The sequence below is a fragment of the Molothrus ater genome, chromosome Z (genome assembly GCF_012460135.2).
Source record: "Molothrus ater isolate BHLD 08-10-18 breed brown headed cowbird chromosome Z, BPBGC_Mater_1.1, whole genome shotgun sequence".
NCBI lineage: Eukaryota > Metazoa > Chordata > Aves > Passeriformes > Icteridae > Molothrus > Molothrus ater.
This window is the reverse complement of record NC_050511.2, coordinates 21,321,848-21,343,328: the sequence shown is the minus strand read 5'-3', so window position 1 is coordinate 21,343,328 and position 21,481 is coordinate 21,321,848. Positions and strand designations below refer to the sequence as shown.

Sequence of the window (21,481 nt, the reverse complement as noted above, 5' to 3'; positions counted from 1 at the left end):
TGCACTCAGAAGTTCATGGCTTGACCAGTCCTCCCATGACGTGCTACAAGAGCTGTAGCTCCACAGGAGCAGAGCAGGAGGAAGGGGCCAGTGGCATTTTCCTGGCTGAGCCTGCCTGTCTTCAGAGATTGTTTTCCCTTTGAAGAGCAAGAGTTAACAGATCATGTTGAGGAAGGGAACAGAGAAAGACATGGAGTTTGGATTAATTAACATGGTCTACTCCAGTCTAAATTGAAAGGTTCATTGATTTCAAGTCTACATTCTGGGGAGATCAAGAGCCTGCCATGTCTTCTACTGCAGAACTTATATAAGGAAATGACAGGGGACGTGCTCATGGAGAGCCTCATCTATAATGATGCACACACCTAGGTCTGAACAAACAGCTAGGTCAAAGTGATGTAAGCTGGAAGTATCCTACAGTCATTCTGCACTTCAAAACATATCACAGAAGATGGCATAATTTATCCTCATCTGAATTAACAGGAAAACTTCAGGCATTTACAATTCTGACAGAAGTTCATAGTAGCGAAAAAGGTGATATATTAAACATTTGAAAAAGTGGTTCTATGCAAATTTTACCTCAAATAATATAATTTATCTTTTGCTATACTTTAAACATATAGTAACTCGATAGCTAAGCTACAGCAAAAAATTTGGCCTCACCCAAATGTGAAATTCCAGTTTTCAAGATTATATCTCCTCTGCTATTTGGACTAGTAATGTAATTTCTGTGCTTGTCAGAATTAACTTTTTTTCTTCAAATGAGAGTGGCATTCATACTGAGACCTAGACCTCCAGCAAAGATGATATGGATTTGTTTCACTGGGTTTATTTCTCTCAAATATGCTCTGTCCTAATTTTGCTCTTGCATTGAGTCACTTACATGGTTTTCATTTAGGATAGGTTGTTTTGAATGTGATTATGCTGAGAACATCAAACCAATTGATGATCATAAGGAGAAACTGATAAAGTAAAAATATCTGTTAAAGTTTTCTCCATCTCTTGACTTTTACACTATTCTGAGTCTCTAGATCTTCAATCCCACTGTCAAAATCTCTCACATTTAACTTGCATTTTTACTTTATCAGTTTCTCGTTATGATCATCAAGTGATGCTCAAATGATGATCATCAATATCCTCTTGGCTATTCCTTGTTGGAAGTATTGCTAAGGCCAATTTTTGGATCTCTCAGATAACAGGGCTGGGATCCTGCAGGCATACATTGTATCTGCTACCCCTCAGCATTTTGGAGCTTACACTCAAGACCAATGAATTCGTGACAGGAAGCCCCCAGTAGCACTCAGAATTCCTTGATCATTTGCCTTTCATGACTGTGCCCTTCATAAAATCTGATAAAGACATGGTTGTTGCATTAGTCACCTGCTCCTACTGCAGACCATGCTGAGAAGCATGCCTCTCTCTTAGGAAAGTGATTAATTTTAAACAGATACTTTTTTCTATTCAATACTCAACCTGAAATTTACTATGGTTGCCAAGATAAGTTAATAATTTGCCTATCTCCAGGTAAGTCTGGATCCAATCTCTGATAGCAGCTGTCTAAGCCCAGAAGGGAAATTTTCCACAGTAGAAAAATTTTCTGAAAATTTCCCTTTACTGCTGTTACGTCTCTGCTGGCTTCTGTGTTCAGAATGTTCTCTGAATTAATGGTGTGGAGCAAACATCTGATTTACAGCTATGGTGACTTTTATCTGCATTAGGGCCCTGGTGTAGGTACCAGCAATGTAGATACAGCATCTTTGAGGTAGGGAAATTACATTGAAAGATAAGAGAAGTCAGAAAGTGAAGACAAATTGAGGTCTTCTGCCGCTATTATTTCTAGAGTATGCAAGAATTCATATTAGACTCAGTCAAACACCTTGACTTCCTTTTTACTGATATGAATATCTCTAATTTGCAGTTGGTGTTTTCAAAGGAGTTAGAAGTACCTAAGCTTAATTCAGTTTGCTGTGCTGATACTGCAGACACCTTCAAGAATCTCGCTGTTAGTGCTTACAAAAACCAGGGTGGAGAGTTCCTGTTTTCCAGAAGGATTTTTAGGATCTTGTAAGTATAATTAATAACACACAACTCAAGTGTTCTTCCCATTGTCATCGATAAACTTGTTACTTGTTTTTAGCCAGTAGCAGGATAGGTTAGAATGAATAGGAAGTTTGAAAAGGAAGTGTGAAAATAGACTGAAGACAGTGTAATGTTGATAGTAATCATTATGCTTCTTTACAGAGAAGATGAAGAACTCTCTGCTGGCAGCTATCTTTTTACTTGTTAGAGGTGAGTTTTTATATACCATACAGCTTACTGCCGCTTATGAACAGTAAAAGTCCTTAATGCTACGCAAGGATGAGGCTATACGAACAAAATCATGACCAAATTAAATTCTGTTAGTGGTAGAAGCGACCACCAGCAACATTTTTCCTCTTTCTTTTGCGGTTGTCTTGACCAACATTTCTTTTTTTTCTTTTTTTTTTTTCTTTTTCTTTTCCTTCCCCCCCAACCTGCTCTCTGTGCTGCCCAGATTCCTGCCGCTGCACAGCCTGGGACTCTCCGTTCTGCCGCCAGCTGCCAGGTGGGTGGAACGCCGCTGGCTCCCGGCTCCGGCGGTGCCCGGGGGCTCCCGCGGGCGCTCGGAAGCCTCGCCCCTAAAAGCACGGCCGCCTTTGCCGCAGGGAAAGCCCGGGCACAGCAGCACGGGCAGATGTGTCTGTGAGGGCAGGGCGCCCGGGCGAGCCCGCAGGCTGTGGGTGAAAGCCCAGCCAGCGCATCACAAATAGCTGCCGTTCCAAAGCACCACGGATGTTCTAATGTTTATGTGTGATGGATATCTCTGCTTTCCATTTAACTGGGAAATTACTGATGGTGGCGAGAAGGAACAGTACAGCACATTTTGATAGAGAGTATTACGGAGCAGTGGGTGGTCGTCTGATGTACTTTGTGCTGGATTTATTGTGGGCAGGAACATCCTGCTTGCTAACAGACACAGCAGAGATGACAGGTTCCTGAGAACACAGTGACCCTGGGCAAGACATCTGCAGGAGGACTATGTTCTTCTGAAATTAGCCATGGATAATTTTCCAGTCCTTGCAATTAACTTGCCAGACTAAGCTCTACTAAATCATTAGGGAGAAAACCAGATGCTCAGGAAGAAAAACAGAAAGTTCTAGAGTGAAAAAAAATTAAAGGTAGGTGGTTTGTTGGTTTGAGTTTTTGTAAAGTGGAGAGACTGAACTGGTTTGAGTTTTTGTAAAGTGGAGAGACTGAACTGCATTTTCTTTAGAGCAAAGAAATTTTTTTCTTTCTTTGCATAGCTCTTGGAGCACAGTCATGATACAGCTCTGGTACTGTGCTAGGTCTGGGAAGAATTAATAATATACCTATTAAGGTGGAGCACTACAGTGGAACAAAGAAAGCACTAGAATAAAAATTAATGTGCATGTACATAATATTCACAAACAAGAAAAGTGAAAATAAAAGTGTGCATTCATTATATTCATCTGGACAAAGCAATGTAGAACTTCAGTATATTGGTAGTGGGAGGATGCTTTGGGGTGTTAGCCAAGCTAATACACTATTTCAACACACAAAATCTACTATTTTTCCTTTGTCTGCTTTAGTACCATAATCTCGTAGAGAAAGACCAGGGGGATTTTGCAAAACTTAGACCATGAAGAACAACCACTGCTCCTGCATAAGCAGAGACAGGTCTGCAATATGGTAGACACCATGTGGATCTGAGTTAATAGAATTCTTATTTCAAATAGTGTCAGGAGTATATTACCAATATATTGACATGAAGTATTACAGCAGTTCTAAAAAGATTTTGTTTTCAGATGTTTCTTCAAAACAACAATAATCACCGAGTGAATTTAAGGTGTAATTCAGAGTAAAACAGGAGAAGAATGTGAGAGCTGTTGCTGTTTCTCCTGCTGTTGACAGATGCTATGTTCATGGGTGAGGAGGCCAAGATGTGGTTTGGTGGCCAGACTAGAAAAGCAGAGAATTCTGTAATGTTTCACATTGCTATGAAAAAAGGAATACATGATCTTCACCTTCCTGAAAAGCACCTCTACACACCTGAGCTGATGCAGCATAGTTTATTAGAAAAGCATTATTCATTTAGTACGAGAAAAGAAGTGTCATGAGGTGAGGGTATTAAAGTCAGTACTATACTCATTTGACTCACTTCTTTTTCCAAAACACCTTTTAACTTCAAAATGCATTTGTCATCTCAATGATTAAAAGAATGCCAAGGATACTTTGTAACTCAGGTTTCAGGAAGAAATGAGGAAAAGAGAACTGATCTTTTAACTCACAACCTAGGTTGTGAGATATCATAACTATGATACAACACCAGCTCCAGACATATTCATATTTACTTATCACATAACAAAACATTTTTATTCAGGATTGATAGGCCTATTGGCAACTTGTTACACCTAACAGATATGGAGGATGTGTGACTCTACTCATCAGGAAAAAATTACCTTAAGCATCCCATTCCTGTTTGAGATCTGTGTCTAATTTTCTGAACAACAACAACAACAACAAAATCTGAGTCATTTTCAAAGGACTTTGAGACACCATGACTGATTCTTCTGAATTAATAGTTCAGACAGTAAGACACAAAGCAAAAGAACAGCAGTCATATTTTGTCATTAGCATTTTTTAAGAGATTTTTGAAATACCGACATAAATTTAATCACTAAAGACAAAAAAAATAGTTCCTTTAATAATGTCATCACTGCTTCCTTTCACATCAACTGAAAAAAGGGTATGTTCAGTAGCAAAAAATCCCCATATTTCTCTTTAAAAAATTAATAACAGGCAATTTTATACATAAACTTATGCCCCTTCTGTTTTATAATACATTCTTTATAAAGCTGGCAGTTTAAAATTAATATTGTTTTTATCCAGCAACAGTGTGTAGTTCTGAACTTCAGATAGAGATTGATGGTTTTGAAGCAATTCTGGGGTCTAGTCAACTTACTCTAGCCTGGTTTGTATTTGGTTTCATTACTCACAGTCCCTTTGAGTCAGTTAATGGTTGCCTGTGATGGGTCTTTTCCAGAGCACATGTTTTCATCTTTCAGATTGGGACAATGACTTGGTGTGTTACAAAGAATTAAGTGAGGATCTAACCTGCACCTGGCTGCCAGTACCTAGTGCTGCAAATACAGTTAATTATACTGTATACCTAAAATGGTAAGTCTGAAAAGTTATCTCAGAAAGCAAAAAGCTCTTATTGCTGTTAGATGTGGTTCTCATTTGCCAGAGTTTTGTTCCAGTGTATTTCATCACTTTAGAGGTTGTTACACAAAGCTAGTCAATATCATTCATCACTTCTCATCAATACCTATTGATTTATAAGAGCTTGGTTAGAGAGTGGTAGGTTAATTCTGGCTAGACATCACAAAAACTGTTCTATTCCTCCCCTCCTCAGCCCAACAGGGCAGAGAAAATATGACAAAGGATCATGGGCTGAGACAAGAACAGGAAGAGATCTCAGCAATTACTGTCATGGGCACTGGTAATTCTGAATTATCAAGTAGTGGTTTAACAGATGGAATGAACTTGTAGGGTTAATTTTGAACTGATTACCTCAAATACAGTATCGTCAGTTACAGCTGCATTACAAAATTGAATTTCCTCATTTTATATCTAGATATTTGGAATCTCCCATGAGATTAGGGGCATGTTCAGAAATAGAAACGTGAGATCAGAAGACATGATCTTTGCCATGAGACCCTATCATGGGGTACATGGAGTACAACACTGTATACCATTGGTAAATTCTGATATTCATTGCTGATTGTTTGGCCACATAACCACCCCTTGTCATTAAAAATGAGCTGTGGTTAGAAACACCTCCTAAAGCTAAGAAAATGTCACCACACTGGGAAATTCCCCAGGATGATCATCTTCACATTGCACAGGAACAAAGCAACCACCTCAAGGCTGAGATTACTCTCCCCATCACCTTCGATATTTTCTCACTGGAGGTAGCAGCGGACACCAATTTGCAATAAGCTCCAAATTCTACTGCATGGCTGTCTTGCCTCTTGTAACTTCAAGGAATACCAATTTTTTGGAAGGACAGAAACATCTATGAAACAGCTCTGTTTCTGAAGAGATGTTATCGGTTGAAATATTTTTAAGCTACTTGCTCTCAAAGTCATAAGCCAAAACCAGACTGTGCTGTTCCCAGACGTGGTGATGTTTCCAAGTCAGAGTCAGGACTTTAACCTCAGTCTCCTAAGTTTCCACCCGGTGGTCTTGAAGACAAACTTACTATCTCCTCCTCTGTTGGGCTAAAAGGAGAGAAAAAACCCACATGTAAAAGGCTTTTACCTTGCCTAGAAGAGGGTATCACCTCATCCTGCATGTGACATCAGTTTGACGCTGTAATAGTTCCTTGTCCTTACTCCTTGTGATTAAGTTGTCAGGAAGAAAAAGATTAAAGATAAACACTCCCACAGAAAAGTTCCAACCAAGAATTCAAAATCATGCTTTGAAATTTTAATGACTGATTCACAACTAGCCTGAAGCAGAAGACAGGAAAACCTTCAAGTAGTTTTTCTCAGGTATTAAATATTGAATCATGATGTGTGTAATTTAATACTTGAAATGCATAGCTAGGCAATTAGTATGCTAGTCCCTCTCTTTAATAACACTGAACTTGCACAATTTCAACCTTGGAAAAATCTTTCCTGTGTGTGGCAGAGACTAAATGAGAGAGACAAGAAAAAAGTAGGCAGCAAAGTTGTATGTAAGGCATTAAAACTCTTGGACTTCCTGTGCTGTGTATATTAGGTATACCAGGAGGAATCTAAAGGGCTGAGGACTCAGGTGACATTTAAATATCTCCATCAAACTCTGACAATTTGCAGGAACAGAAGTCAGAAGACAGGCACATAACTCATAAGAAGCTTTTCATAACTTTATGGCAATTTAGATTCATGTAACTGGGAAATTTTGCTGTTCAAAAGGAATTTGGGTTTCCCTTTTATGAGGCAAGGCTTTATGAAGTCATTTCTAACCTAATTTTATACCTTCAAAATGCTCTGTATATCCCACTGAAAGTACAAAAGAAGGTCATACAGATCTGGTTGTATCATGCTATGCCTTCAAAGATTAAGGAATTCAACAGTTCTCCACCACACAAGGATTTGCATATTTAAATTTGCTAGGATGACTGAGGTGCATGAATTAATCCTGCTGTTTCAAGCTGCTCAAGGTGAACCTTCAAGATTTCCAGATGTGGAATTATGTGTAGAAGTATCTGGAAAGCTATCAATTGCTATAATTTTGCTTTCTTGGGCAGGGAGGAAAAAATAACTGTAATCCAATAAAATGTTTTTCATTCTGCTTCCTTTTCTCTAAAGGAACAAAATACGAAAACTTTTTCAGCGAAACACATCATCACCTTCCATCACAATAGAACGAAAGAATCTCTACATTGAGAGATTTGCAACCATTTGGATAGCAGTGAATTATGCCAATGATACATGTGCAAAAGGAAAGAACATCTCAGTTTTACCAAGCAAAGCAGGTACAGTGTCTTCACAAGTTGTGTTACTGCAGTTCCCAGCTAAAGCTCCAAAATTTCAGCTCCCAAAACACTCCTGTTATTTTTACTGATTCAGAGAGCTAAGATGCAGTTTGACTTCCTTGAATGAAGTTAATAACAGAAGCCTATGATGTTTTAATGGAGGAGGGTTTTACTTTAAATATTTTGCTGGAATATTTAATATCCATATCCAGAAAAAGATATAGTAATATTTGTGTACCATACTTAACGAGTTTTCTATGCTCTCTTTGGTGGTTTTCTGAATTTCTTTGTATTGGTTTACAAAGAGCAGATTGACTCAACACTGTGTTGTTGTCAACACTCAACACTGAGTCAACCTAAGGAATCCTTGATATAGGGCATTAGAATTTGGAGAAACCTTTTCAAAATTCAACTGTTTTCTAAGGCCTCTTACCCATTACACACTGCTAAAAGAAAGATATGGAAAAAAACAGCTCTATTTATTAGGCCCTTTAAATGTTTATTTAAAGATTCCCTACCTATCTGTTCACTGAACTGATGTTAAGAGCTTCTCAAAACTTCACATGCTCAGACTAATCATGGTCCAAGAAAAACCAATGCTTCTCTGCTGGGAGTTACTACCAGTACAACCCAAATTATCAATAGTGTAACCTTTATGGAAGACTTTTGGACACATTGTGTTTATTGGAGAGGGAGATGAAAGTATATTTGCACTTACTGAAATGTAAAGATATTCTGGATATTTTTTATACAACTCATGATTACAGGTACTCTTGACATTTTGATTTTGCCTTTCAGCCTCACTCAGGATAGTAACTGCTTAGAAAAAGAGTGCTCCTGAAATCAGTAGAAGCATTCACAAAAGAAAGGCAAAAGGAACAACTGTATTTTGTTGATGTCATAAAGATTTAGTAATTCATTTCCATGGTGTTTTGAAGTCTCACAGCATTCACTATTGTGTGCCAAGTCTTTTAACTTTTATAGACCACACTCAACAGATGTAATTACCAAAGCTTTCCTGCTTCTCTTGTGTTTTAAACAACTGTATCTCCCCCATTTTAGGAAAGTGCTTGTCACCATCTAACATAAATGCTTATCAGATCACAAACCAATTGATAATAAAGTGGGACCTGCCCACAGCTCATACACCATATGAGCTGAGATACAGAGAGGCACTCACAGAATCTGCTCCATGGACAGTGGTGAGTACTTCCAGATGACAATCTCATGAGAATATAAGGTGCTCCAATGTCAGCTCAGCTGCACATACTATATGCAGCACAAGGATTGCAAGGTGGCATAGCAAGGAGTCATTTTGTAGACAGATCTCACTAAGGCACCTTAGTTTGGTTCTAACAAATCATGAAATGTTTGGGAAAGAAGGAATAGTAGCTTTAACCAAAGTAAAATAGAATAGCATGTTATCTGGTTCATTAACCTACCAGTGAGACACTACAATTTCCAGTGATGCAAAAGCTGAATATCAGAAATGCCATGTAAACACAGACCCAAATCATACTTTCAGTGATTTACAATATTGCTCTTTTAGCTGGTATCATTACATTTTCAAACAGATTAGAGATCAGGTCACTTTGTTTTTTAAGGTAATAATTCATACTTTACATACTTTTGGTTAGTTTAAGTATTCCAGATTTTCTTCTTTGAAAAGAAGAGAAAAAATTTCCCTGTAATACAGTCATAGAATGGTTTGGGTTGGAAGGTTCCAACCAGCCCTGCCATGTGCAGGGCCACACTCTAGTAGACCAGGATGCCCCATGCAAACTGGCCTTGAACACTTCCAGAGATGGAACATCCACAACTTCCCTGTTCCAGTGCCTCACCACCCTCACAGTGAAGAACTTCTTCCTAATACCTAATCTAAACCTACTCTCTTTCAGTCTACACCCATTGCCCCTTGTCACTACATGCTTTTGTGAATAGTCTTGCCCCATCTTTCCTGGAAGTTCTCTTGAGGTACTGGAAGGCAACAATAATGCCGCCCCAAAGCCTTCTCTTTTCTAGATTGAACAATCCCAATTCTCTCAGCCTTTCCTCACAGGAGAGGTACTCCATCCCGCTAATTTGGTGGCCCTACCCTGGATTCATTCCAACAGGTCCATGTCCTGCCTGTGCTGGGGACCCTGTCCCTGAAAATTGAGAAATAAACTCTCCATCATATTTGTTAGACTAGGAAGCCAACATTATTTCATTAGCAGTGCTGAATGCATGGCTAATTCTCTTCAAAGCATACGTGCCCAGTAACCTCAGAGACCAGGTTATATTTCTGAATCTATTGTATTTTCATGTTTCCTGAAAACGTGCATTTATGCTGATTATTTCCACTTGTTTGGATTTGGTTCCAGATCTTCTGACGAATCTTTTCTCCTTGGGATTATCTCAAATATGTCATCAGGTCATAATGTACTTCTCTTATGATTCTTTGCTCTGATAAACAATCTTTGTTCTCAAAACTGAGATATTAGTTAGTACATATTAAATCACTGATAGAAGTAAACAAGAAAGCATTAACTGGAACAAGTTTATTAGTCACAGATGTAGGGAGCTAGCACAAGGCCACATTAATCTCTGGTATTTGTACTAAGCACTGTGTGTACAAAATTAAGCACTAACAATGAATATAGAGGTCATGCTCTGTTGTGCTAAATTTAAAAGAATTTCCAGCACCTTCCTCCACTGCTGCATAGATGTCTTCTTACAGGACTGTTCAGTTCCCATTTCTCTTGTAGCTGACTGCTGGTTCATTTAGCCACTCCAGAAGAGGTACTTTGAGAGGCCCATGAAAGAAATGTTTCATCTCAGTACAAAGAACATTCAGGTCTTGGAAAGGTCCCCTCGTTCACTTGCATACAGGTCCTAGACCATCCGAGGGCAGCCAATTACCCATGCGTAGCCCACCTAGTAGCACAATAGGCAGATAACCAGGTGCAGACAGTCTGGCACGTGGTACATGGAAGAACAGAAGGTTCAGAGCAGTACAAATGCATGCCCTGCAGGTTTTGGAGACAGGGGAGATGGAAGATTCACATGAGTACTGTGGGGGACTAGTACAGACATCCACGCTGGGTGACACAAATGAGTCAAGACTACAGGTCATGAACATTCATGATCTCCCAGGTCTCAGCTGATGCTCTGAATTTAGGCTGTAATCTCTTCCTAATAATATAATAGGCTAAGCTTGAAGATGAGTAAATGAGTATGACCACATACTGTATTTACAGGGAATGCCCCGACTAAGGCAAGAATAATGCATCTGACTCCATGTTCTCAGAAGGCTAATTTATTACTTTACAATACTATATTATATTAAAGAGTACTATACTAAACTATAGTAAACTATACTAAACAATATAGAGAGGACACTTACTGAATGCTAAAAAGATAATAACGAAAAACTCATGACTCTTTCCAGAGTTCCAACACAGCTTGGCACCAATTGGCCAAAGAGTCAAAACAACTCACACCAAAATCGAATGAAGCAATCACCTGTGGGTAAACAAACTTCAAACACATTCCACCCAGGAGAAGCAAATGAGATAATTATTGTTTTCCTTTCCTCTGAGGCTTCTCAGCTTCCCAGGAGAAAAATCCTGGGTGAAGGGATTTTTTCAGAGAATGTGAATGCCACAGCCATATATGCATAGAGGATGTAAAAAGGTAGTATTTATCAAGAGTAGGATAAATGTATGTGTAATGTAATTTAACATTTGGGTTTTAAATCCATTCCACTCCCATCTTGTTTGGAGTCTTTCTGTAATATTGTGGGTAGTGGGATTCTTTTGTGACTAGCAAAAAATTATATGAAGTTGTCATGGACAACATCATTTAAGAGTAATACCTTTCACTCATAAGAAAGAAGTTATGTTTATTGACATAAAACAGAAATCTAGCAAAGTTTGATAATAAATGTGACAGGGGTTTAACAGGAGTAGATGGCAATGAGCACTTGATTGCTTCACAGAGAACAGAGTCAGACAGAACTGTGAGGAAGACATTTTAATTGGGTCATGATAGTTAAAAAAGGCTCCCCTTGCATTCTGAAATGATTCTCAGAGCCCCTGCAAGTCTAGTTGCTTCTGGATTCAGACTTAGTCCCAGACCTGGTCAACAGTTTATATCGAAAGGATTGTATGTGCACAATCAATCCTTTGTATCATTTAATTGAGATTTAATTTTTTCAGTGTATTAATTTCCAATTCACTTATCAAGTATCTGATGAGATGAATACTCTGTCATCCTTGAGGAGTAATCTTCAGAAGTTAAGATTACTGTCCTTACTCAAGAGATCCCATTTTATAGCCAGCCCACTGCTGTGCAGGAGAGCTCAACAGGCTGTGGGCTATCCACTATTTAAAGGGTAAGATGAGACACTTAAAGACATACATGCATGCTCTCTTCAAATATTAGCTTCTTCCAATGTTGACTTGAGTTGATTCTTAACCAGCACTATTAGAAGGTGGATGAACTGTTAAAATCAGTCTTTCATATTATCTTGTCTTTCATGTTGTTATCTGTCTGTCCCAAATCGACTTTGAGTCAGATGCTGGTCAAGACACATCTAATATGACTGCTGATAGTGGTTATCACTTAATCAGGATTACAAGAAATAAAGGTCAGGATGGAGGGGAAGTGGAGGAGAGGGAGGTGAGCACGCTCCTACAGAAGTTAAATAATTAACTTATTAAAAAATAAAGTACTGCAGAAATTCAAAGAGAAGAGCTGCTCACCTTACAGTGGGGCTCTGTTGGTTTTGGGGGGCTTTAGGGAAGAGTTTAAGTGATAACAACAGTTTCCTATCATATTTTCTCTTATTTTCTCTGTATTTTTCAGCTCAGGGTTTTCCTTAGACATGGGTGGTTTCTTTGTTTCAAGAAAAACTCCATTCCCTGAACAGTTACTGGGGCTCCAGTGCCATCATCGGTTGCAGATGCAAATCTCTTCTGCAGCAGCAAGGCACACAGGCAGCCACACATTCACTCCAGTCATGCTGTTTAAGACAACAGCCATGTGGATCTATTCAGACGCAATGACACTTTTAAAGATAAGGGCTTTTTTTTTATTGTTTAGTTTTCCCTTGACTTCTTGTTCTTGAGGATGCTAACAAGGCTCAGAGTTAAGTAAATTTTTATTTTTCAGTATATGGAACGTTTAATTGATTTTAAAAGTTATATTTAGACCAGGTTACTTAGTGTCTTGAGTGAGCAGAACAAGTTCATGAAAAAGAGGGTGTTGCCTTGAAAGAATGAAAATAGCTTGACTAAAATGTGCAATAATTCCTATTTGATGACAGGAAGCTCTACTTTCAGCTGAGTCAGAAGGCTGGTCTTAGGCTGAGAAAACAATTCATATAAGATAATGTTTTATTGTTGTTACATAAATGATTTTTTTTTAGGTGCCTGTAGGAAGCAATGTTTCCAATGTCACCATTTCAAATTTAAATGCTATGTCTTCATACATTGTTCAGCTCAGATGCATAACCAAGGATGGTCTCAACTGTGTTTGCATTTGGGGCAAGGAGATTTTGGTCCCTCACAGTAAGTGACATATAGTTTCATCCTACTGGTAGTAACTATGAATGTAAAGGCTTTTCCAAATGTTGTGTCATATGGAATAGGATTTTCAGATACTCTTGAAAATATGAACATCAGAATTATTCATTTGAGTGCATGTCTCCATCTTTTTCCATGTTTACCAGAACTCATGAACAAGCCAAGAATATCATATAATGTAACTACACAAGTCTCTCCAGGCAGAAGAAGTGTTCTCCTCACGTGGGAGGTAAGGTTCACTTCCAGTCTGGGTACCTTCTGTTATGTATATGCTATTTATTTCTTGCATTGCAGGGAAAAACAGACTTTCTCATTGTATTGTGTCTACACTTGATAGGCAAAAGGCATTGGATATTGTATACTTATTGCAGAATTCCTTGCATCTGTATGCTGATGATTTATGAGCTAGAAACTAACAGGGAAAAATTATATCAATTTATATTCTTGAAAAATTACTAAAACTTCCCTTCTTTTCCAGGGAAAAAACCAAGTTTTTATTTTAAGAGCTTCCATCTTCATCTGAAATTCCTCACAAGATATGTGTACCTGCCTTTTAAAATAGTAAATGTCTTCCTGTCTATGTTACTCCAAAAGTATCCAATTATTTCATTAAGATAACCCAGCCTTAGGGCTCATGGTATCTACACACTATTAATTTTGTGCCAGAAATAACAGACAATCTTGATTTTAGAAATAATCCTTGAAGTATTCACAGGCCTTCATGTATTAAGTTTCTCTCTATATTGCAGTAATTTCCATTTCTGTGCACTCATTTTCCAATCTCTTATTAAGATTAGTACAGTAAAATAATGAATGAACCACCACCAAGAATTGCTACCAATGGATATTTAACACATTCCAAATTTGCAGCATAATTGCTAGCATTTGTCTTTAAAGATACTACATACCTAATCAAGCCCTAGAAGATGAGGATATCCAGAGGAATAAATTTCAATTAAACACCTCTCATTAACTTCCAAGTTCCTGAAAATGAGGGATATGTTGCACTGAAATGTTGAGAATGTTACAGCTGCTTCACTGCTGTTATTACTAATTGCATACACATAACTAAGATCTCAATTAAGGAAAATTCTTAATCATGTACTTAAATCCTCTCAATTTAAGCATGCTCTTAATTTTAAGGAAATGCTTTGCTTTATTGATTCCTAATGACCTAATTAAAACACTATGATTTTATCCCCATCATTAAAGGCTACATTTTGTTTATAAAATAAATTCCTCTTGATTTTCTGCACAGGACATAACAGCATTTATAGAATAATAATGTTTTTCCTCTTGCTAGGTAGCACAAAGTGAGAATGTCCTTGGCTATTTTGTTAATGTGGAAAGAATACCCAACAGCTGCAGCCAACCACCAAATCACATCTCTCTCAAAGACAGAAAAATTCTTGTTAATCTCTCCATGGCTTACTACAGACTTAATATTTCTGCTTATAATGAAGCAGGAGAATCTCCACGAGCTATCTACATTGTCCCAGAATTCCCTGTAACAGGTATTTACCTTATTCACCATAGTGATGGGGAAGTTTTATGATCAACCTCTAAGGATACGTTTTCACAGACTTTGGGATAGGTGAAAGCATTCTCTTGAATATATATTAGCTATATATATACTAGGAGTCAGAATTGTTTCTTAAGATACTTCAGTAGAAGTTAACAGACTACCAATTTAATATTCATTTTAGCACTTTGTTGGTCAAGCTAGAGGAAGTACCATGTGTTGGATCTACTTAGGAAAATGGTGAATTTTACTTGGAAAAATGTTTTATGGATTGTCCTCAATATCAAGTAGGTGCCAGTGGTTTAAAAAAGTTCACAGAACTATGTGCAAGTCTAAGTTCTCGAGCTAAATAACTATTAAGACACCTGCTACTGTCCTTTATTTCAGTATTACTCTAACTGGCACATAGGAAAAGAATAGATAGGATGTACCTGTTACATTGGTATGTACATGTCACATTCTAATGAAGATGTAAGCTTTACTTAGGCCTTAATAGACATTCTTTTCATTTAAAGAATCAAACTTACTGTATAATGTCTTCATTATAATATAAACTAATTTTCATGTGTTCCAGTTTTGAGATGTACTTATTGCAGTATAAGGAGAACCTTTCTTACGAAGTAAGATTTTTTAAATTCAGCCATAACATTCACAATAAAGAAGTGTGCAAGTATCCTTATTGATCTTCTGATAGCTGCAAATGATTGCTTATCCAGAATTTTCTAACACTCCCCTCATGTTGTTCTCCTTTTCCTTGCAAAGAGGTAACAAATTGATTTTGCCCTTACATTTCAGTCCCTTAGCTCTCTTCTGATAAAATATATCCTACCACTTCAAGCCACCTTGTGACTGACAACTAGTTGTCTAGTGAACCTCTGAGCCTGTATTTTGTGGCTCTCTCTAGATGCCTGTTCTGTTTGCATTTTAGTGCAGCTTCTCTGTATCTATCATTAATTACTGAGAGGATGCTTGCATTAAGTGCATTCTTAAGATAAATTCCTTCTCGGTATACACAACTTGTTGTCAGCTAGTACAGTAATTTTCTTTACAGAATGACAGAATCAACTATTTTGGAAAAGACCTCTGAAATCATTGAGTCCAACTTACAGCCTAACATTACCCTGTTGACTCAACTATGGCACTAAAGTAACACTGAAGCTGAAGACTATGTCTCTTCTCATTGCTTGGGAGAAGAGACTGATCCTGCTAGATCCTCCTTTCAGACAGTTGTATAGAGTCATAAGGTCTCCCCCGAGCCTCCTTTTCTCCAGGATAAACAATCCCAACCATCTCAGACAGCCCCAGCTCCCTCAGACAACCACAGCTCCCTCACAATTAATTTGCCTTTCTTGTATTCATTTCCAAACAGGAGAAAAAATGGAGAATGTTTATGTCTTTCACAAGGTCTACTTCTTACCTCAAAATGGCAGGTTGCCATTGCAATTCCCAGCTACCACAGTAAAGTAGTAAATGCTAAGTTTCTTCTATTGAAATACTATTGTAAACCTTACTATGATAAGTGAGTCATTTGCTATGTTGCTATATTTGCTTAATGAATAATCTTTAAAAAACAGAGCAAAAGGGAGAAAGAAAAAACAATAGGGGAGAAAACTGTTTTCCTGTTTATTGACCTTTAATTGTGTATTTGTTCACAGACTTGCCTGGTCAAATACATGTCAAAAGCCAGGGAACAAATGCAGTTGTCACATGGACTCCAGAATACAAACCAAAATGTTTTGTGGTTGACTGGGGCACTAGTAAAGAGAATATGCACATGAAAATAATAACTACGGCTACTGGAAATTTCACATTAGGTAACAGCAACCACCACATCTCCTATGGAAGCACCCTTTCATTTCTTGGTTATTTTTGGTTGGGCAGAGTAGGATTCTGTTTTTAAGGGCAAACTGAAGATCCATCCAGATAAGTACTGCTCTTAATAATTGTCCAGAACTGAGTCATCAGTTAATGCCTAGCAACATTAAGACAGATAAAAAGAAGTTTTAATTAGGGTTCTTCTGGATACTGTTGGGCAAGAAATGCAACTAAGCTACTGGTACAATGTCTCTCCTTGCCTACATTCCAGGCAGACCTATACATTACTGGCTTTAAAAAAAAAACCTTTCATCTTGTACCTAGGTAAGCTTATCTTTCAATATAAACTGCTCTGTTACAGACTCCCTAAGGTTAATTTCTGTTTTTATACCAGTGTCTATACTTGTCAAAGCCTAAATTCTCAACTCCAGTATTCTGCTTACCATGCTAGACATGATGGGCTTCAGTCAGGGATTTCTATATGGAACAGACTTTGAAAATGTTGATTGATATTACATAGGTACTCTTGCAAAGGCCATTCAGCACTGATTTTTATGTACAATAGAGAACATTTAGCTTCAGAGTTCTACAAAGTCTTCTAGAGTGCACTGTTTACCTTCATCCTTCTGCAACCTCGGTAGTGCCACACTACATCTAGGTTTTTTCCTTGGGTTTATGTATTCTAGCTGAGTGGGAAATACCAATCCCTGAAATAAGATAACTACAGCCATTTTAGTTCCTAATTTCTCCTTCAGTAGCTAAAGTCTCCTGTAGGGAGACTATAAATACAGCTGTCATCTTCTAAAAGAAAACCCAAATTTTGTCCCGTTCTGGCTTTGAAATAGTTTACATAAATCATCTAGAGGCACTGAAGAAGGATGTACACATTTTGTACTCAGTGGAAAGCACTATACTCTTATGCTATGCTATGAGTCTCAGAAAACAAGAACTATACAGAAAATCTATGAAGCTGTTGATTTTCCTCTTCTTCTTTGTTATTTATAACTTTTCAGTAGACCTTGACATATCTTTATTTGTTTTCCAGACAATTTTCAGCCATATAAGTTGTACAAAATAATGGTACATGCATCTGATGTGTGTCAGTGTGAAAGTTTCATAAGACATGAAAAGACTTTTGGAGTGACCCACTTTTACTTCGTTGAAGGAGGTATTCTTCCCCTTTGTGTAACCCCACCCCTCTATATTTCTTCTTGTTTCCTATTTGTAGCAGTAAAAAAAAGACTACACAAGATTTCTTTTCCAGGTGACTGAACAGCTTTCTCCAGTTAGCATTGCCTTTATTCTTAGCAGTCATGTCCTGGCAGTGAACAACCTGAATGCTGTACCTTACTGACACATCCACAGAAATATTTTTATTATGTATGACATTACCAAAAATAACAGAAAGATGGGCTCAGACCCATGTGGCTCAAATTCAAATTCAATCAGATTTTCCAATCCCAATTTCATAGTGTCTCATATTGCAAGTTGAAATGAAAGTTGTTGCTATTGGAGTAAAATATTCATGAGAGAGTCACAATTTCTTCCTACTTAGGTATTGTTTAAGGTGAGAGGTTTTTACTATCTGGGACTTTGCCTTTCTCTTGCACCCTTTACATTGCATTTATAGCATCTAGAATTTGACAAGAACTATCTTGGAAACAGCCAGGATTCAGTCTTGTATGTCCATTGCACAGGTATGGATGCAGAACTCAAACATCTGTTTTTTTCAAGTTCCTAGGACTGGTCCCGCTAATGTGACAATTCTGAATATCACAAAGCATTCTGCACTTGTGAAGTGGACTGAAATACCTGCAGAAGACCGTTTGGGCTTTCTCCAGGGATACAGGATCAGTTACACAGATTCATCAAGGAAAAAGTCTCCAGGTAAGTCACCACTGCCAGAACAAAGCAGCAGCTCAGGGTCATGAAAGGAGAGCTTCATTCAGACCATTGAGTCTACTGAGTTATTTATGGTTTCTGTGCAAATTGAGTGCTCTGCTCTCAAAGGTCAGCTCCTGGTTAGACTCTTAATGCTCTAGATGTTCCCATGAACACTTAGAATTTTCTAGTTTTTATCTCAAATTAAATATTGCTATTTCCTTAAAAATTACATTTCTAAGACTAAAGCAGCATTCTCTAGGAGCACTTAAAGGAAGACATACATTTTCACTATTACGATTTCAGTCACAAATGAATGTTATGTTATGCAGGCAAATGACTTATGTTTCATAGCACCTCATCCAAGCTTGATTCAGAGCCTTTCTTTAAGATGTAAGACATTCTATATTTCATTTTTCAACTCAATTAGCAGTTTGCATTTCTTATCTGTTTTCAAATACACCATTATAAATTTAATTTTGGAAACATTTTATTAAATTGGTAGTTTTTATTACTAAGTTTGTATAACCTTAGAGACCTTTTCCAACCTTAACAAACTACAAATGATGAAATTTCTACACATAGGAATAAATGAATAGCTGTGAATTCAAACCACTTGAGTTTTCAATTTAAAAAAATCCCCATATTCTTTTGATAAACATTTTCTTTCTGGTCTAGAGAGGAAAGTCTCTTTGCCATAAGTAATTATACATTAACTTGGTATGTACTGGCTTTCAAATAAAATGGAAGACATGCTAAGGAAGACAAATATCAAGTAAGAGCTGACAAAGGGAGATAGTAAAAGTTCTATAATGCATGTTGACCTATGCCTTTAGAGAATCATAAAAGGTCTTCTGGTGATTCTATTCCACTTCAAATACCTATCTGAAATCACAAGAGCAGGCAGAATGGGAACATCCAGGGCTGAACTTAATTTTTTTTTTCTCTATCTTAACCAGTCAAGACAGCAGTGACATGGCATCCAATTGCCATTTTTTCCAGGCAGAAAGTATAATTTTACTGGAGAATTTGTGGGAAGGAAGTCCATAGGCTACAGCATCACATCCTCTTCTGTGAAGACTTTAAATACACAGTGGCAAACTTGAGGAGTAATTTCTGTCCCAAAGGCATCCTTACAACATGTCAGTTTGGACATTATTCTGGCCAAGGGAAAAGTCACTGAACCATCAGAAAAGGCAGGTTTAGCTGAAAGCTCCATAAAGCAGGTAAAGCAGAAAGCACAGCCCTGTTTCTGTACTGAATGATGAGTAATAGCACTGACATAAATCAAGCTAAACCACTACTAACAACTGGAGTGAGAGTAAAGTATGTGATGAGGGCTAGTCCCAATGTTAACTCTTACAGTCAACATAAGAAAAACTGTTCAGCATGCTAGATTTATTTTCCTCTCATGAAGTATAAGCAGCCTTCTGTGTTCATCACCTGTGATGGTTTGACCCTGGTTGGATGCCAGAGCCACTGGAAGCCAGAGCCACTCTATCCCCTCTGCAGGTGGACAGGGGAGAGAAAATGTAACAAAACATTCACAGGTTGAGATAAGGACTAGGAGAGATCACACATTACCACATGAGCAAAACAGACTTGACTTGGGGAAATTAATGGAATTTATTGCTGATGAAATTCAGAGTAGGATAATGACAAGTAAAACAAATCTTTAAAACACCTTTCTCCACCACTCCCTCCTTCTCAGCTTCAGCTCTTCCCCACCAGCAGCTCTTCCCCACCAGGGAGACATAAAGAGAGTTACATTCAGTTCATCACAGATTGTTTCTGCCATTGCTCAGGGAGAAGAGTCTTTCTCCTGCTCTGGCATGGATTGCCTCCCATGGGAGACAGCTCTCCCATTAACTTCTCCATCATGAGTCCATCCCATGGGTTACCATTCTTCACTAACTGCTACAGCATCCGCACTGTTTACTTCCTAGAGGATTAAGTCCTTCAGGCACAGTCTGCTCCAGTGCGGGTCCCCCACCGGATCACAAGTCCTACCGGGACCCTTCTCCAGCATGGGCTCCTCTCTCCATGGGTCTGGAGGTCCCTGTCAGGACCCTGCTCCAGCCCAGGCCTCCCACAGGGTCACAGCCTTGTCTCAGGCATCCACCTGCTCTGGCCTGGGTCTCCTCCAGGGGCTGCAGGTGGATCTCTGCATCCCCTGGGACCTCCATGGCTGCAGGGGCACAGCTGCCTCACCATGGTCTCACCACAGCTGCAGGGGAACCTCAGCTCTGGCACCTGGAGCACCTCCTGTCCCTCCTTCACCAACCTTGGTGTCTGCAGGGCTGTGCCTCTCACATATTGTCACTCTACTGTTCTCTGGCTGCAATTACATTTGCAGAGTAACTTTTTTTCCTTCTTAAATCTTTATCACAGAGCCATTTCTAATTGGCTCAGCCTTGGCCAGGGGCATCTCCATCCTGGGCCAGCTGGGATTGGCTCTGTTGGACATGGGAAGCTTCTGGCAGCTTCTCACAGAAGCCACTCCTGTAGCACCCCTGCCACCAAAACTTGGCCATACAAACCCAATACAGCCTTGGAGTGTCAAAATCTCATGCTTTTAACCTCTGGATTTAAAACGTCCATAAATATTTTGGGAAACTCTTGTATCCATTTAAAGAGCACCTGCACAGTCTGGTTTCCTCTAGATGAGGATCAGGGTACTGAAATTTTGCTGTTTGCCCAGTCAGCTGCACTGATACCTGCTCTGCCATGAGAGCTAATCATCTCCTCCTAAAACCTCTTGTGTTTCAGCTGTTACTCTCAACGCTTCTATCACAAGTTACCATCTTACCAGACTGAAGGAAAAGACCACCTATCGTGTGCAGATTTCAGGATTCACTAATGCTGGAGAAGGACCTCAGACTCTTTCACAGCCCTTCAGCACTCCAAAATATGGTACTGTGGAACCCCTATGCATCTGCATTATCCAGCATGAATCTTTGCTTTATGTCCTCTCAATGTTCACTCACAAGGTTTATTAATCAATGCTCAGTTACTGAGAACAAACACAAAAGCTTGTTCCTCTGCAAGATGTAAACTTTGTGTCACAGAACAAAGTATTTAATTATCTGTATATTACCTGCATTTTATTACCTAATATACAGGGAACTTAGC

The 21,481-nt window shown here is 38.5% G+C and overlaps 1 protein-coding gene across 1 annotated transcript in view; it reads left to right on the top strand.

Moving 5' to 3' along the window:
- The first annotated feature begins 2,246 nt into the window (after positions 1 to 2,246).
- The window catches only part of LOC118699517 (interleukin-6 receptor subunit beta-like), a 29,796-nt gene continuing 10,561 nt past the window's right edge, over positions 2,247 to 21,481 (top strand). The window contains exons 1-12 of the mRNA XM_036403570.1: positions 2,247 to 2,289; positions 2,534 to 2,584; positions 5,106 to 5,217; positions 7,398 to 7,564; positions 8,627 to 8,766; positions 12,975 to 13,116; positions 13,278 to 13,360; positions 14,435 to 14,645; positions 16,309 to 16,467; positions 17,514 to 17,636; positions 18,203 to 18,355; positions 21,119 to 21,262. Coding sequence (XP_036259463.1) covers positions 2,247 to 2,289; positions 2,534 to 2,584; positions 5,106 to 5,217; positions 7,398 to 7,564; positions 8,627 to 8,766; positions 12,975 to 13,116; positions 13,278 to 13,360; positions 14,435 to 14,645; positions 16,309 to 16,467; positions 17,514 to 17,636; positions 18,203 to 18,355; positions 21,119 to 21,262 — 1,528 coding nt within the window. The remainder of the gene's footprint in view (positions 2,290 to 2,533; positions 2,585 to 5,105; positions 5,218 to 7,397; positions 7,565 to 8,626; positions 8,767 to 12,974; positions 13,117 to 13,277; positions 13,361 to 14,434; positions 14,646 to 16,308; positions 16,468 to 17,513; positions 17,637 to 18,202; positions 18,356 to 21,118; positions 21,263 to 21,481) is intronic.